Source organism: Oncorhynchus tshawytscha, linkage group LG04 (assembly GCF_018296145.1).
Source record: "Oncorhynchus tshawytscha isolate Ot180627B linkage group LG04, Otsh_v2.0, whole genome shotgun sequence".
Taxonomy (NCBI): Eukaryota; Metazoa; Chordata; class Actinopteri; order Salmoniformes; family Salmonidae; genus Oncorhynchus; species Oncorhynchus tshawytscha.
In genome coordinates, this window is record NC_056432.1 from 62,166,022 (window position 1) to 62,182,154 (window position 16,133).

At 46.9% G+C, this 16,133-nt stretch overlaps 1 protein-coding gene across 3 annotated transcripts in view; it reads right to left on the minus strand.

Annotated features, from left to right (window-relative positions):
• The window catches only part of sbf2 (SET binding factor 2), a 165,648-nt gene that overhangs the window by 5,992 nt on the left and 143,523 nt on the right, over window positions 1-16,133 (minus strand). The window contains exons 25-33 of one of the 3 annotated variants that reach the window (XM_024418812.2): window positions 15,618-15,751; window positions 15,278-15,479; window positions 14,907-15,103; window positions 10,884-11,024; window positions 9,708-9,791; window positions 8,874-8,948; window positions 5,252-5,430; window positions 4,439-4,615; window positions 3,930-4,031 (exon numbers count right to left, since the gene is read on the minus strand). In XM_024418812.2, the coding sequence (XP_024274580.2) occupies window positions 3,930-4,031; window positions 4,439-4,615; window positions 5,252-5,430; window positions 8,874-8,948; window positions 9,708-9,791; window positions 10,884-11,024; window positions 14,907-15,103; window positions 15,278-15,479; window positions 15,618-15,751 (1,291 nt within the window). The remainder of the gene's footprint in view (window positions 1-3,929; window positions 4,032-4,438; window positions 4,616-5,251; window positions 5,431-8,873; window positions 8,949-9,707; window positions 9,792-10,883; window positions 11,025-14,906; window positions 15,104-15,277; window positions 15,480-15,617; window positions 15,752-16,133) is intronic. The other 2 variants (XM_024418815.2, XM_024418817.2) reach the window with 2 other exon arrangements.

Below are 16,133 nucleotides of genomic sequence, written 5' to 3' on the forward strand. Positions count from 1 at the left end.
ATTTCTGTAAGAGCGTGTCGTCTGACTGTACACATGCTGCCGGCACTTGGCCTGGATCCCTTGCTGTTCCAGTTAACCGATGAGCCTTGACGCATGTGGAATGAATGAGGGAAACAGATTGCACTCCCTCTCTAGTGCACCATTGTACCCTCCAAAAAAACAGTGGGCTTTCTGAAAAGGTACCTGAGCTCCTAAATGACCATAGCACCATCACTGAATAGGGGGCTATTAGAAAGGAAAGAGGGGAGAGCGAGAAACACAGGGATCTGCTTCACCTCTGCTGGGTGTCTATGAGTTGGTCAGGAGACTGAAGAGCCAAGGCATATGGAGCCCATTTCCTGGAGCAAGGCTGATCAGGCCCCACCATGATGAGCAAGATGCTCTGGGCCTGACACGGGCCAGGCACGGGAAGCGAGGCTGCGCCTGTGCTTTTACACGTTAGCCCTGGGCTTTACGGGCCCAGTAAACACATTTGGAGGCCACGCGCACACACACACACACAATGCCATCCCCAATAACACACACTTACTTAGCAAGACAGCATGGAAAATGTGAGCTCACAGTGCAAAAATGTGACAAAACGCTGAGCAAACAGGAAAAAAAATTGATGAGGATAAAAACAAGCACTTTCACGATTGAAATCCGTATATAATGACACAGGGCCCTACAGCCTCAGCATCGTTTCACCACATTTCAGCATGGTGTACTAATCAGGTGGTCTGGTAGTGTAGTGCCAGAACAACTTTGGAAATAAGTCATTGAAACTAAAGGCGTAGCTTTGTATTTGACCTGATAATATGATGACCTATTTCCTTATCTGTAAGTGTAGACCAGGGTTGTCAAACTCATTTTGCCATGGGGGCCAGATTCAGTCTTCAACGAGGTCCGGAGGGAAAATGTATCATCTTTCTTCAAAATTGGCCTCTATCCATCATTTAAAAAATGTTATATGCTTCCTGACTGTCTAGCTTTCATTTAGTTGATTATTAGCGAATTATCACTGCTACACAGTTTCGATTTCGTTTTAGCCATTTCAAGTATATCGAGGATGCCCCCCAAAAAAAAATATATAAAAAAATATAAACTTAGCAGGACCTTGTCTTTCAAAGATAATAAGTACAAATCCAAATAACTTCACAGATCTTCATTGTAAAGGGTTTCAACAATGTTTCCCATGTTTGTTCAATGAACCATAAACAATTAATGAACATGCACCTGTGGAACGGTCGTTAAGTCACTAACAGCTTACAGACGGTAGGCAATTATGGTCACAGTTATGAAAACTTAGGACACTAAAGAGGCCTTTCTATTGACTCTGGAAAAACACCAAAAGAAAGATGCCCAGGGTCCCTGCTCATCTGCGTGAACGGGCCTTACGCATGCTGCAAGGAGGCATGAGGACTGCAGATGTGGCCAGGGCAATAAATTACAATGTCCGTGCGGTGAGACACATAAGACAGCGCTACAGGGAGACAGGACGGACAGCTGATTGTCCTCGCAGTGGCAGACCACGTGTAACACCTGCACAGGATCGGTACACCCGAACATCACACCTGCTGGACAGGTGCAGGATGGCAACAACTGCCCGAGTTACACCAGGAACTCTCAATCCCTCCATTAGAGCTCGGCTGAGAGAGGCTGGACTGAGGGCTTGTAGGCCTGTTGTAAGGCAGGTCCTCACCAGACCTCACCGGCAACAACGTTGCCTATGGGCACAAACCCACCGTCGCTGGACCAGACAGGACTGGCAAAAAGTGCTCTTCTCTGACGAGTCACGGTTTTGTCTCACCAGGGGTGATGGTCGGATTTGTGTTTATCGTCAAAGGAACGAGCGTTACACCGAGGTCTGTACTCTGGAGCGGGATCAATTTGGAGGTGGAGGATCTGTCATGGTCTGGGGCGGTGTGTCACAGCATCATCGGACTGAGTTGGTTGTCATTGCAGGCAATCTCAACACTGTGCGTTACAGGGAAGACATCCTCCTCCCTCATGTGGTACCCTTCCTGCAGGCTCATCCTGACATGATCCTCCAGCATGACAATGTCACCAGCCATACTGCTCGTTCTGTGCGTGACTTCCTGCAAGACAGGAATGTCAGTGTTCTGCCATGGCCAGTGAAGAGCCCGGATCTCAATCTCCTTGAGCACGTCTGGGACCTGTTGGATTGGAAGGTGAGGGCTAGGGCCATTCCCCCCCCCAGAAATGCCCAGGAACTTGTAGGTGCCTTGGTGGAAGAGTGGGGTAACATCTCACAGCAAGAACTGGCAAATCTGGTGCAGTCCATGAGGAGGAGATGCACTGCAGTGCTTAATGCAGCTGGTGGCCACACCAGATACTGACTGTTACTTTATTCAATTTCTGTTAGTCACATGTCTGTGGAACTTGTTCAGTTTATGTCTCAGTTGTTGAATCTTTACACGTTAAGTTGGCTGAAAATAAACGCAGTTGACAGTGAGAGGACATTTCTTTTTTTGCTGATTTTATACACACACACACAAACACACAACTGTTTTAATTAGATTTTTTACTCAAACCACCGCGGGATGGATTGGACCTCAGCCCATAGGTTTGACACCCCTGGTGTAGACGTTTCACTTGTCAGTTTCAGCCGAGGTGTCTCTTTTCCTTTTCTTCCCCCTCTCTCGCCTACCCTCCCACATCCCCAGTCCCCCTCACTCCTACATCCCCAGTCCCCCTCCCACTCCTACATCCCCAGTCCCCCTCCACATCCCCAGTCCCCCTCTCACATCCCCAGTCCCCCTCTCACATCCCCAGTCCCCCTCTCACATCCCCAGTCCCCCTCTCACATCCCCAGTCCCCCTCTCACTCCTACATCCCCAGTCCCCCTCTCACTCCTACATCCCCAGCCCCCTCCTACCCACCCTTCTACCTCCCCAGTCCCCCACTCTCTCCAACCCACCATCCTACACCCCCAGTCCCCCTCTCTCTCCTACCCACCCTTCTACCTCCCCAGTCCCCCACTCTCCAACCCACCATCCTACACCCCCAGTCCCCCTCTCTCTCCAACCCACCATCCTACATCTCAAGTCCCCCTCTCTGCTACACCCCCAGTCCCCCTCTCTCCCCCCTCCTACCAACCCTTCTACCTCCCCAGTCCCCCTCTCTCTCCTACCCACCCTTCTACCTCCCCAGTCCCCCTCTCCAACCCACCATCCTACCTCCCCAGTCCCCCTCTCTCTCCCTACCCACCCTTCTACCTCACCAGTCCCCCTCTCCAACCCACCATCCTACCTCCCCAGTCCCCCTCTCTCTACCCACCCTTCTACCTCACCAGTCCCCCTCTCCAACCCACCATCCTACCTCCCCAGTCCCCCTCTCTCTCCTACCCACCCTTCTACCTCACCAGTCCCCCTCTCCAACCCACCATCCTACCTCCCCAGTCCCCCTCTCTCTCCCTACCCACCCTTCTACCTCACCAGTCCCCCTCTCCAACCCACCATCCTACATCCCAAGTTCCCCTCTCACTCCTACACCCCCAGTCCCCCTCTCACACCCATCCCCAGTCCCCCTCTCACTCCTACCCTCCTACATCCCCAGTCCCCCCTCTCCTACCCACCCTTCTACCTCCCCAGTCTCCCACTCTCTCCAACCCACCATCCTACACCCCCAGTCCCCCTCTCTCCGACCCACCCTTCTACACCCCCAGTCCCCCTCTCTCTCCGACCCACCCTTCTACCTCCCCAGTCCCCCTCTCTCTCAACCCACCATCCTACATCCCAAGTCCCCCTCTCTCCTACACCCCCAGTCCCCTTCTCTCTCCTACCCACCCTTCTACCTCCCCAGTCCCTCCCTATCCTACACCCCCAGTCCCCCTCTCTCTCCTACCCACCCTTCTACCTCCCCAGTCCCCCTCTTCCACTACTCCTGCTGGGGGGGAAACGGTGTGTGTGTGCGTGCGTGAGGCTCACCTGTGTGGTGATGTCCCAGCCATCCTCCAGACTCAGCAGGACGGACGAGCCACTGTCCAGCAGCTCCACCAAAATCAGGGCCAACTGCAGGAGCTTGTGAAGCTGCAGGGAACACACACACACACACACACACACAGTCAGTTCATGCCGTTAAGCTGTTCCTGTGAAGACGGTGTGAAGCCTGAGCAGGGCTTCTCCTAGAAAATATTGTTCTGTGGTTTATGACACATTCATTGCAGGGCCATAGGCTGCGAGGGTCACTATGATAACAATTTGGTAGTTCTCCATGTCTGTTTGTATCGTTATCATTTCCCTTGGGAAATAAGCTTAAAAGATGAGGGAATATAGGATGAGTCACACAGGAAGATCATAGAGATCACGCCGCTGGCTCGTTCTTACAGATCTCTCACTGAGGGTGAGTGAGTTGTTGTGGAAACCACAGGAGGGTGTGTATGTATGTGTATTGGTGAGTGTGTGTTGGTGTATTTGTGTATGTGATGGGAGCTCACTTGGAGGATCCACTCAGAGTCCTCCAGGGCTTTGAGGAAGGAGTCCTGTGTGTCTGAAGACGTAGCGCTCGGAGCACAGGCCCTCAGCAGCTTCTTAAAGGCACCTTTGATCTGGCGCGTGTCAGCAAAGTCCACAGGCACCAGTTCACAGTTCAGAGTAGAGTCCAGTTTGAAGCCCTGACAAAAGAGGAGAAATGTCATTGAAAATTAACAGTCCCCAAAGAGTCAACTATCACAAGTAGACGCAGACATGTAGAAGTTTCATTTAAGAGAAGACTGTTTCTGTCAATGTGGCCACTGGCCAATCACAGCCACCCGTACAGCTGGCGACTCCACCACGCTCACATTTATTTATAACCTCTTCTAGCCAAGGAAAAGAATATCAATTTCACATTCAACACAGACACACATTGCTCCACTCAAACAAGTCACTGAAACGAGCAAAACGTTCCAACAGTCCAAAAGTAATATTATCAGAGATGTGGGACTGTATTAATAATAAATCATCATTTTGATTAATTGCAATCAAGAGTCCCCTTATCAGTTTGGAAATGTAGTCTGCTGGAACAAAACAGTGGTTACACATTCTAGACTGGAGTGACCTGATTCCCCATCTACAGGATCCTGTAAAAATGTACCAGCCCTTCCATAGACAAATACGCCATAACTCTGTGGCACAGTCTATCTAGACCCCTATTGAGAATTTTAACTTAAGGTCCCAATAACAACAAAGCTTTACATTGAACACACACACACACACACACTCTATGGACTCATCATCCCCTAAAAGTTTGGACCCAGCTCTCGTCTTACCCTGAGGTGGGACTTCTCTCCAAAAATGTAGAGGGCAGCCTGCTGTTTGAGGAGCTGGGCATGCAGGCTCTCGCTGCCTGCAGGGGGCGCCAAATCCTTTCCTGCCAGCCTGGCACCAACATCGGCTGCAGAAGGGTGCTGGCTGAAGCGGCTGCTGGAACGCAGGCTGGCCCAGACACCTGCAACGAGAGAATGAGAGAGAGCGAGAACGAGAGAGAGAACGAGAGAGAGGGGTACAGTTAGAGTTGGCACCGCAGGCCTGTAGAGGGCTGAAACGCACAGGCGCTAACTAGCCTGTGCTAGCTAATACTCATGCGCTCCTCAGAGAGGGGTTGGTTAAGCACAAACAGCCGAGACCACCATACCGGTGAAACAGATAACGGAATGATAATGACAGAATGGCACATAATGACATAAAGACTATAGCACATTGATAAATTGAAGAATAGAATTTGGACTCTAAATCTACGGGCACAGATGTATTCATTCACTAATCCAAGGGGAAGAAACTGAAGGATGCTCATTTCTCTTTGACAAACTACGACCACCAAGATAACTACAATACAGATCTGTATATCATAGAACTTTTTGTGATAAACCATACTTCCTCCACTTTGCTTATGCTGTTGTTACTGCCCTCAGGGGCCCTGTCTGAGCCAGGCTGTAGGTAGATAAGGAAAAGGACACCACATTTAGTGTTTAAGCAGCTTTGGCATTGAGTACATCGTCCAATTAAACTGCAGGATATCAATTACAACAATTTAGAGTGAGCTCTAAACCAATCAAACCATTAACCAATAGGCAGGTACCTAACATTCTAAATCCAATCTGGCCTTAAGACGGCTAGACACACATTGAACACAATGCAGAGGTTAAGCCACAGCGGCCTCATTCCCGAGCTGCCTGTCATGACTGAGCTGAGCCCATAGTACCTCCCATTGGGCCAAGACTGCTGACTGACCACATCCACAACTGCTGAGACATCACATTCAGTGACAAGTGGACCACATTTACCCTGAAGTGGACCACAGTCAGATTATTTTCCAGCACAGAAGAACCACAGCCTTGCCCAAGTGTATCAAAAGAGGAAGTGATGGGTGATTCTATGAATCTCCACAGAGATACTCTCTATTACTCAAAAGAGAGATGAGCACACCAGACACAGGATACGTTTTTAACTGGTACAGGATGCAGGAGCGTGGGTTACATACAATACACTACAAGTTGTGATTATGTTGCGGTACTTAAAAGGTAATTTGTGGTTTAGTACGGTACCCTGCTTCAGACCAGGGCAAGGGGGAGTTAGGAGAGCACTGGTTATGCTTTTGGGTCCTACTGTGTCTCTAACTGACAATGAAAGGGTGACAAACCTAAATAGAAACTGATAATTGTGCACGACTTCAGTATTACTTACTAAAACTTGTCACACTAAGGTTTTTATTATTTTTTAGGATTATTTTGCTCTTACTGTAGTATTGTAGCTCACTCCCGACCGGTCACATTGTACAGCGCCTGAGTGGCGCAACGGTCTAAGACACTGCATAGCAGTGCAAGCTGTGTTGCTACAGATGCTGGTTTCTCTCTCTCTCTAAAAACAGAAATAATTCTAAATAACAAACTGTCTTTATTTACAAATTAGTAACAATGTCTCACCCCATGTTCAAGAATGACCTTTTTCCCCACTCATTTTCTGTTATTTTAAACAGAAATCTACAAAATTTTATTTTTTAAACTAAGATTATTATTAATTTAGAATTCTAAAAAAGCCCCATGGATATTCTCACAGATATTATTAACTATGTTATTAGCATGACAATATATATTGGTCAATGGGGTTGCCTTGTAGTTCTCCAGCTGTATCCACTGAAAGCACGCAGGATGGGCCGCAGAGCTGCGCACAGAAGATAGACCTAGCTCATGGGGAAGGGAGGAGGAAGGGGGAGGGTGGACCCCCACCCCGCCACACTGGGTAGCACTAATAATCGTTACGGATCCATAAGAAATTACGATGGAATAAATATCACTGAATTACAGAAATATTGGAACAACGTTGTCTAATGGTAACAAATGGTAACAAATGGTTGCTTACTGGTAAATACTCTTAAAACACACAGTCACGTTGTACAGCGCCATTATGGCTATTAGCAGGTAGCTGGACAATAGACTTACCTAGGAGGGTAGGGGGAGGATTCCATTGTCACATGTATTTCTAAGTTAGGTTGGCTGTATCAAAACCGGCAGTGATTGGTTGCAATTTCATTTTAATCCACCAGAAAAGGCAAAACATAACACCACAAAAAGTATTATGTATCAGATCCGACCGTGATTGGGAGTCCCATAGGGTGCCACACAACTGGCCCAGTGTTTCTCTCCCTCTAAAAACAGAAATAAATGTTTTGGCCTTTACAAATATTATTTAAGCCTTTATTCAATCACCCACTTTCGTGTTTTTGAAAACAAAATAACATTATATATTATCAAGTTGATGGCACAGTCATATAGGGGAGCCTACATATAGTTCAGTGACTCACTCATTCATGGCTTTGGATCAAAATAAATAAGTACCAACATTCTTTCTGATATTTATTTATTAAAAACTGTTTTGGTTATCTTGACCTGGACACCATGTACACTATGGGCTATTAGCAGGACAATATACCTTTACCAACACCTCTCTGTATTTTGATACTTTGTGGATGGGGCCTCCTCAGTGGCACAGCTGCCTAAGTCACTGCATCACAATGCAAAATGTGTTGCTACAGATACCGTGCCGGCCGCCACCGGGAGACCCATGAAGCGGCTTTTGGTTTTAATTTAAAATCCTCCAATCCTCTAAATGTAATTATTGGAGGAGAGTCACATCATATTTTTCAATATACTGTAGGCCTACCATAGGCGACATGAGTCTCACTAGTGTTGAGTAATGTGATGTTAAAAGTGATGTAGGGCTTATTTATTTAAAGAGCATATTGAAGTTAGAAGCAATAGGATTTCAAGCAATAGCCTCCAACTATTTTAGCATCGTTTTGTGCTGCTCTGAGACAAGCATGATAAATCAATGAGATTTTTATTTTCACGGAATCTCTGTTTGGGAATTGGTTAGACTACAATTAGAAATGTTATGTTCTTAGTGTAACCTTTATTTAACTAGGCAAGTCAGTTAAGAACAAATTCTTATTTACAAAGATAGCCTACTCCTTCCTCCCCGTTGTGGAAATTGAGCCCGTCTCCCGCGTATCCGCACGACACTGGGATTCTTTAGCTAAATAGCCAAGTACTGTAGCCTACTCCCGACCATCACGTTGTACAGCGCCATATTTTCTGTTCCATCCTGACGGAAACCCAGGTTTTAAATTATCTAGTACAGCCACTATTGAAGGCTCTCAAATGCTTCTCAAAGCATCCGATGGTCAAACTAGCATTAATGGTACCAGTGGTTGGCACTTAAATAACGTGCCATCAAATTCTGCGGCACCACGGAACCTGTGCTGCAGTACGCTGCAACTTTTAAAGGACGAACCACTGTAGGATCAATGACCAGGAAATAAAACGAAGATGTTAATAAAGAGGGGTGGAGTAAGAGGGGGGAGAGATCTGAATAGAGTGGACATTTTCACTATACCTTGATTTTGGATGATCCCCTTAGTGGCAGGTTTTTGGTTTGAGTGAGTGAATAGCTTATCCCTGTACCCAAGCACTGGCAGGTAATGGGTACGGGGTGACGAGGAAAAGGGCACAGAAAGATCACAATATCAGATGGACATAACATACCAGCACACACTCAATCCCCCAACCGTAGGGGCAACATAGCGTGGCACGCAGTCATAAGGTCACCTGGGTGGTTACAACAAGGGGCCAGGACATGGGGAGCTAGGCTCCAAACTTAAGAGACCCACAGGGTTGGATGGTAGAAAGATATGAATACCAAAGTAAATATTAATTTGCAATTCAGTCTTGAGATGAACAGAATAAGGGTTGACATGCATGACATAGTAGACCATGGTGTTGTGTTGAAACAAAGACGATGATCAAAATCCCTCAGAAGCCCCATGTTATTTGAAATATTTGAAGATTATTTAGAAGACAAAGCAAAATCCACTTAATGCTGCTGGCAATTACCGTGAAAGTCATCGTTGGGTGTAGCAATCTTGTGTTTGAATATTACAGGAACAGTGGCAACTAACCTAACAATACACTTGTGCACTTCAACTTCCAGAGAAGATAAACCATTACGCAGACAGCTGCATGCCAATAACAGACATCTTATAATTTCCAGAAAATCTAGGACACATCTTCACTGGACATACCAGACTACTAGGTCACATTTATCTGGCATGGTACAATTAGGTAACAAAGCTGAGTCATAGACCAAAAGAGGCCCAGTATGTTTCCAGGACTGCATTTGCAGTGTGATATATTGGACTTTGAGGAAGTGACACGTGGGTACAGCACTCACCTCCTCTGGCAAAGCTGTTGGAGAAGGGCATGTCCAAATGGACGGGGGCCATCTTTGGTATTCTAGATGTCCTCCTTTCACTGCCTGAAGAGGACACACAGACATGAAATGGGGATAACACCACCATTCAGCTGTAACCAGGACAAACACAGTAACACAGACCCAGAGAGGACAAGGAATGAAAACCATGCCTGGATGACTAACCATCTATATTTGTCAGACACAGGATCTGAGAACATAACTACCCCACAGTGCGTCTCAGATAAGTCACAAAATGGACACAGACCTGGGAGATTAGGACACATTTTTAAATGATAACACAAGGAGGGATTACGTAAGAGTTAAATTAGGTGAACGAACAGAGAGATGCATTACCTACATTTAGGGGGAAAAACACTGACTGCTGTGTTTCAAATTAGGCCTAAGCCTTGGGTTCACACCCGACAATCGTGTCCCATTGATTAAGTTCCAATTAGCTTATCTGAACATAATCAGAAAGTCTGAAGCTATCAAGCCTTGCGAATCCTATTTCTCTCTTTAAGACAATTTGATCCCTGCAGACGTAGATCTTAAAGCTGGAAGATGGATGCAATAGACATTGATTCAAGGTGTGTTTTGATCCAGTTCCCAGAGACTAAATATCTATTGTGGTTACATGGGAAACAGAATCCCGCTGACTTTGCGTAGGGTATGTGCTGGTCACACAGCTCTCTGGACTGGCACTTGGCGGTGGGGTGAAGTCTGGGAAGATGGATGGACGGTGACCCCTGGGTGTCCTGTTCCTCTTACATAACCACAACATTGTGCCGCAGTTCCTTCCAAACACTACGGACACAACATAAATAGCAGGCAGTGGCCCAGAGGAAACCTTACTAAGATAATCAGCAGAATAACACTGACGGAACGAGGACAAACACACAAAAACAATAGTGACAGAGTGGGAAGAACACCACCAGTCTAGAGCAGAGCCCAGAGCAGAGCCCAGAGCAGAGCCCAGAGCAGAGCCCAGAGCAGAGCCCAGAGCAGAGCCCAGAGCAGAGCCCAGAGCAGAGCCCAGAGCAGAGCCCAGAGCAGAGCCCAGAGCAGAGCCCAGAGCAGAGCCCAGAGCAGAGCCCAGAGCAGAGCCCAGAGCAGAGCCCAGAGCAGAGCCCAGAGCAGAGCCCAGAGCAGGGGTACCTGGTGAGAGGCCGATGAGAGAGCGGTTGGACAGACTGTTACTGCCGTTCAGTTTGAAGTAGACGGGGATGGAGTTGAGGATGGCCTGAAGATACTTCTCCTGCTCCAGACTACTGGACAACTCAGAAGAGTTGGCAGGGGCTAGAGGGAGAGGACAGCAGTCATTAGACATACAGTATTCAACATCAATGGCCTAAATTTTATAACATGACTGTCTAATGCAATTCCTTTAAATTCCGTATGGTATACGTAAGTAATGTACAGTACCAGTCCAGTCAAGTTTGGAAACACCTACTCATTCAAGGGTTTTAGATTTTTCTACGTTGTAGAATAATAGTGAAGACATCAAACTATGAAATAACACATACGGAATCATGTAGCAACCAATAAAGTGTTAAATATTTTAGTCACACGTGCCGAATACAACAGTTGTAGATCTTACAATGAAATGCTTACATACGAGACCCTAACCAACAGCGCAATTTAAAAAAATACGGATAAGAATAAGAAATAAAAGGAAGAAGTAATTAAAGAGCAGCAGTAAAAAAAAATATATATACACGGGGGTGCCGGTACAGAGTCAATGTGCGGGGGCACCGTTTAGTTGAGGTAGTGTGTACATGTAGGTAGAGTTAATTAAAGTGACTGTGCATAGATGACAACAGAGAGTGGCAGAGGTGTGGAGAGGAGAGGCAATGCAAATAGTCTGGGTAGCCATTTCACTAGCTGTTCAAGAGTCTTATGGCTTGGGGGTAGACGCTGTTTAGAAGCCTCTTGGACCGAAACTTGGCGCTCCGGTACTGATGCCGTGCGGTAGAGGAGTGAACATTCTATGACTAGGGTGGCTGGAATCTGACAATTTTTAGGGCCTTCCTGTGACACCGCCTGGTATAGAGGTCCTGGATGGCAAGAAGCTTAGCCCCAGCGATGTACTGGGCCGTTCGCACTATCCTCAAGTGCCTTGCGGTCGGAGGCCGAGAAGTTGCCATACGAGGCAGTGATGCAACCAGTAAGGATGCTCTAGATCTTTTGAGGATCTGAGGACCCATGACAAATCTTTTCAGTCTCCTGAGGGAGAATAGGTTTTCTCGTGCCCGCGTCATGACTGTCATGGTGTGCTTGGACCATGTTAGTTTGTTGGTGATGTGTACACCAAGGAACTTGAAGTTCTCAACCTGCTCCACTGCAGCCTGGTGGATGAGAATGGGGGCGTGCTTGGTCCTCCTTTTCCTGTAGTCCACAATCATCTCCTTTGTCTTGATCACGTTGAGGGAGAGGTTGCTGTCCTGGCACCACACGGCCAGGTCTCTGACCTCCTCCCTATAAGCTGTCTTGTTGTTGTCGGTGATCACTGTTGTGTCATCGGAAAATTGAATGATGGTGTTGGAGTCGTGCCTGGCCGTGCAGTCATGAGTGAACATGGAGTACGAGAGGGGGCTGAGCATGCACCCCTGAGGGGCCCCTGTGTTGAGGATCAGCGTCCAGGCGGGAAAGAGTGGAGTGCAATAGAGACTGCATCATCTGTGGATCTGTTGGAACGGTATGTAAATTGGAGCGGGTCTAGGGTTTCTGGGCTGATGGTGTTGATGTGAGCCATGACTAGCCTTTCAAAGCACTTCATGGCTACAGACGTGAGAGGTATGGGTTGGTAGTCATTTAGGCAGGTTACCTTAGTGTTCTTGGGCACAGGCACTATAGTGGTCTGCTTAAAACATGTTGTCATTACAGATTTGGACAGGGAGAGGTTGACAATGTCAGTGAAGACACTTGCTAGTTGGTCAGCGCATGCTCGCAGTACACGTCCTGGTAATCCGTCTGGACCTGCAGCCTTGTGAATGTTGACTTGTCTAAAAGGTCATACACACATTGGCTGCGGAGAGCCTGATCACACAATCGCCCGGAACAGCTGCTACTCTCATGCATGTTTCAGTGTTATTTGCCTCGAAGCGAGCATATTAGTAGTTTCGCTCGTCTGGTAGACTCGTGTCACTGGGCAGCTCTCGGCTGTGCTTCCTTTTGTATTCTGTAACGGTTTGCAGGCCCTGCCACATCCGACGAGCGTCAGAGCCGGTGTAGTATGACTCGATCTGAGTCCTGTATTGACGCTTTGCCCGTTTGATGGTTCGTCGGAGGGCATAGCGGGATATCTTATAAGCTTCAGGGTTAGAGTCCCGCTCCTTGAAAGCGGCAGCTCTAGCCTTTAGCTCAGTGCGGATGCTGCCTGTAATCCATGGCTTCTGGTTGGGGTGTGTACGTACGGTCACTGTGGGGACGACGTCATCGATGCACTTATTGATGAAGCCAATGACCGATGTGGTGTACTCCTCAATGCCATTGGAGGAATCCTGGAACATATTCCAGTCTGTCCTAGCTAAACAGTCCTGTAGCTTAACAGCTGCTTCACCTGACCTCTTTTTTATTTATCTTGTCACTGGTGCTTCCTGCTTTAATTCTTGCTTGTAATCAGGAATCAGGAGGATGGAATTATGGTCAGATTTGCCAAATGGAGGGTGAGTGAGAGCTTTGTATGCGTCTCTGTGTATGGAGTACAGGTGGTCCAGAGTTATTTTCTCTCTGGTTGCACATTTAACATGCTGATAGAAATTTGGTAAAACTGATTTAAGTTTCCCTGCATTAAAGTCTACCAGGAGCGCCGCCTCTGGGTGAGCGTTTTCTTGTTTACTTATGGTGGAATACAGCTCATTCAATGCTATCTTAGTGCCAGCCTCTGACTGTGGTGGTATGTAAACAGCTACAAAGAATACAGATGAAAAATCTCGGTAGGTAGTGTGGCCTACAGCTTATCATGAGAAACTAACTCAGGTGAGCAATAGCTTGAGACTTCCTTAGATATCGTGCACCAGCTGTTGTTTACAAACATACATAGACCGCCGCTCCTTGTCTTACCAGACGCCACTGTTCTATCCTGCCGGTACATCGTATAACCAGCCAGCAGTATGTTGATGTTGTCATTGTTCAGCAACGACTCCGTAAAACATAAGATGTTACAGTTTTTAATGTCCCGTTGGTAGTTTAATCTTAAGCGTAACTCTTCGATTTAGCTAGCAGAATTGAGGGAAGTGGGAGTTTATTCAATCACCTTCAACTTCTCAGCAGGCTCTCTGGCCTCTCTTATTTTCAGTCATAAGAGACGAAGCGGCAACATAATGTACAAAAAGAGCACTTGTTGGCTGCTTTTCCTTCACTCTGCGGCCCAACTCATCCCAAGCCATCTCAATTGGGTTGAGGTCGGGTGATTGTGGAGGCCATGTAATCCGATGCATCACTCTCCTTCTTGGTCAAATAGCCCTTACACAGAATGGAGGTCTGTTGGGTTATTGTCCTGTTGAAATAAAATGACAGCCCCACTAAGCGCAAACCAGATGGGATGGCGTATCGCTGCAGAATGCTGTGGTAACCATGCTGAATTCTAAATAAATCACCCACAGTGTCACTAGCAAAGCAAATCTCAAATTTGGACCTTCCACCAGTCTAATGTCCAATGCTCATGTTTCTTCTTATGGGTGTCCTTAAAAGTTGTTGAAATGTTCCGCATTGACTGACCTTCATGTCTTAAAGTAATGATGGACTGTCGTTTCTCGTTGCTTATTTGAGCTGTTCTTGCCATAATATGGACTTAGGGCTATCTTCTGTATACCACCCCTAACTTGTCACAACACATCTGATTGGCTCAAACACATTAAGGAAAGAAATGCCACAAATTAATTTTTAACAAGGCTCACCTGTTAATTGAAATGTATTCCAGGTGACTACGTCATGAAGCTGGTTTAGACAATGCCAAGAGTGTGCAAAGCTGTCATCAATGCAAAGGGTGGCTACTTTGAAGAATCTCAAATATATTTTGAGACTTTTTTGGTTACTACATGATTCCATATGTGTCATTTAACAGTCTTGATGTCTTCACTATAATTCTACAATGTAAAAAATAGTAAAATAAAGAAAAACCCTGAAATGAGTATGTGTTCAAACTTTTGACTGGTACTGTATGTGTGTGTACCGTACCTGTTGAAGATTGGTTCTGGGACTTAAAGAGTCCCACCACACTTTTGCCGTGGAAGCCTCCGGATCGTAGCAGCACAGCTTTGGTGCGGGGGTGTTTCCAACACACCACTGGCAGGCGGTTATGCCTGTAACAACGGGCCACCTTCTGCAGGCTGCTGTCCTGCACTGACTGGGGAACCACCAGGACCCCTGGGTAACTGTGGGTTACACACACCATCAGCCCATTCAGCATGGAGACCACTACTGGGACACCTAAGATGGCAGTTTGATCTGATACAACCAATAAATTAACATCGAATACACCTCTTCTACATTGCTCAGAGCGCCAACGTCTTATCTGACATGACGAAGTGTATGTGCGTTGTGTGTACCTGCGGCAGAGGGAGTAGAGTCTGTTGACTGCAGTGACTCTGAACTGCTCTCCTGTCTTAGAGCGGGAGGAGCTGGCTGTGACGGTGCCCAGGCCCAGCCGCTGGTAGTCACGGAAACACGCCCGCTCCACCAGCTGCTCCATGGTGGATTTCTCTGATGCCCTCAACGTGCTACTGGGGGGTGGCTCACCCTCATCCGACACTGGAAGAGACACACAGAGCCCCCCACACACAGAGAGAGAGAGAGAGAGACAAGGTCAGGTGACCGTTCAGGAAACACCAGCTTGTCAAATCTCCCCCTCTTCTTCCTTATAGGAGTTTAACATCAGTCTGCTCCTACCTGAGATGTCATCATCCTCGTGCCAGGTCATCCGACTCCCTCTGTCGTTCTTTTTCAGCGTGGTCTGACTCTGACGGCCCATGGTGATCATCCCAGCTCTCTTGGCTCCTTTCACAATGGTCTTGGACAGCGTCCTGTGAGGAGGAGGAAAAAGAGGAGACCATAACATAATTTATCATGTCTGATTCCAGCATCAGATAAGGAAGATTACTCAACACAGTCTGTTGTGGGAGGTATTACAGGAACCTTTCAAACACATGATGGGATTTGCCATCCAAAACAACTTTAACCTCTTGGTGTTAGGGGGCAGTATTTTCATTTTTGAAAAAAAAACATTCCCGTTTTAAACGGGATATTTTGTCAGGAAAAGATGCTAGAATATGCATATAATTGACAGCTTTGGATAGAAAACACTAACGTTTCCAAAACTGTAAAGATATTGTCTGTGAGTATAACGGAACTGATGTTGCAGGCGAAAGCCTGAGAAAAATCCAATCCGGAAGTGCCCCAGATTTT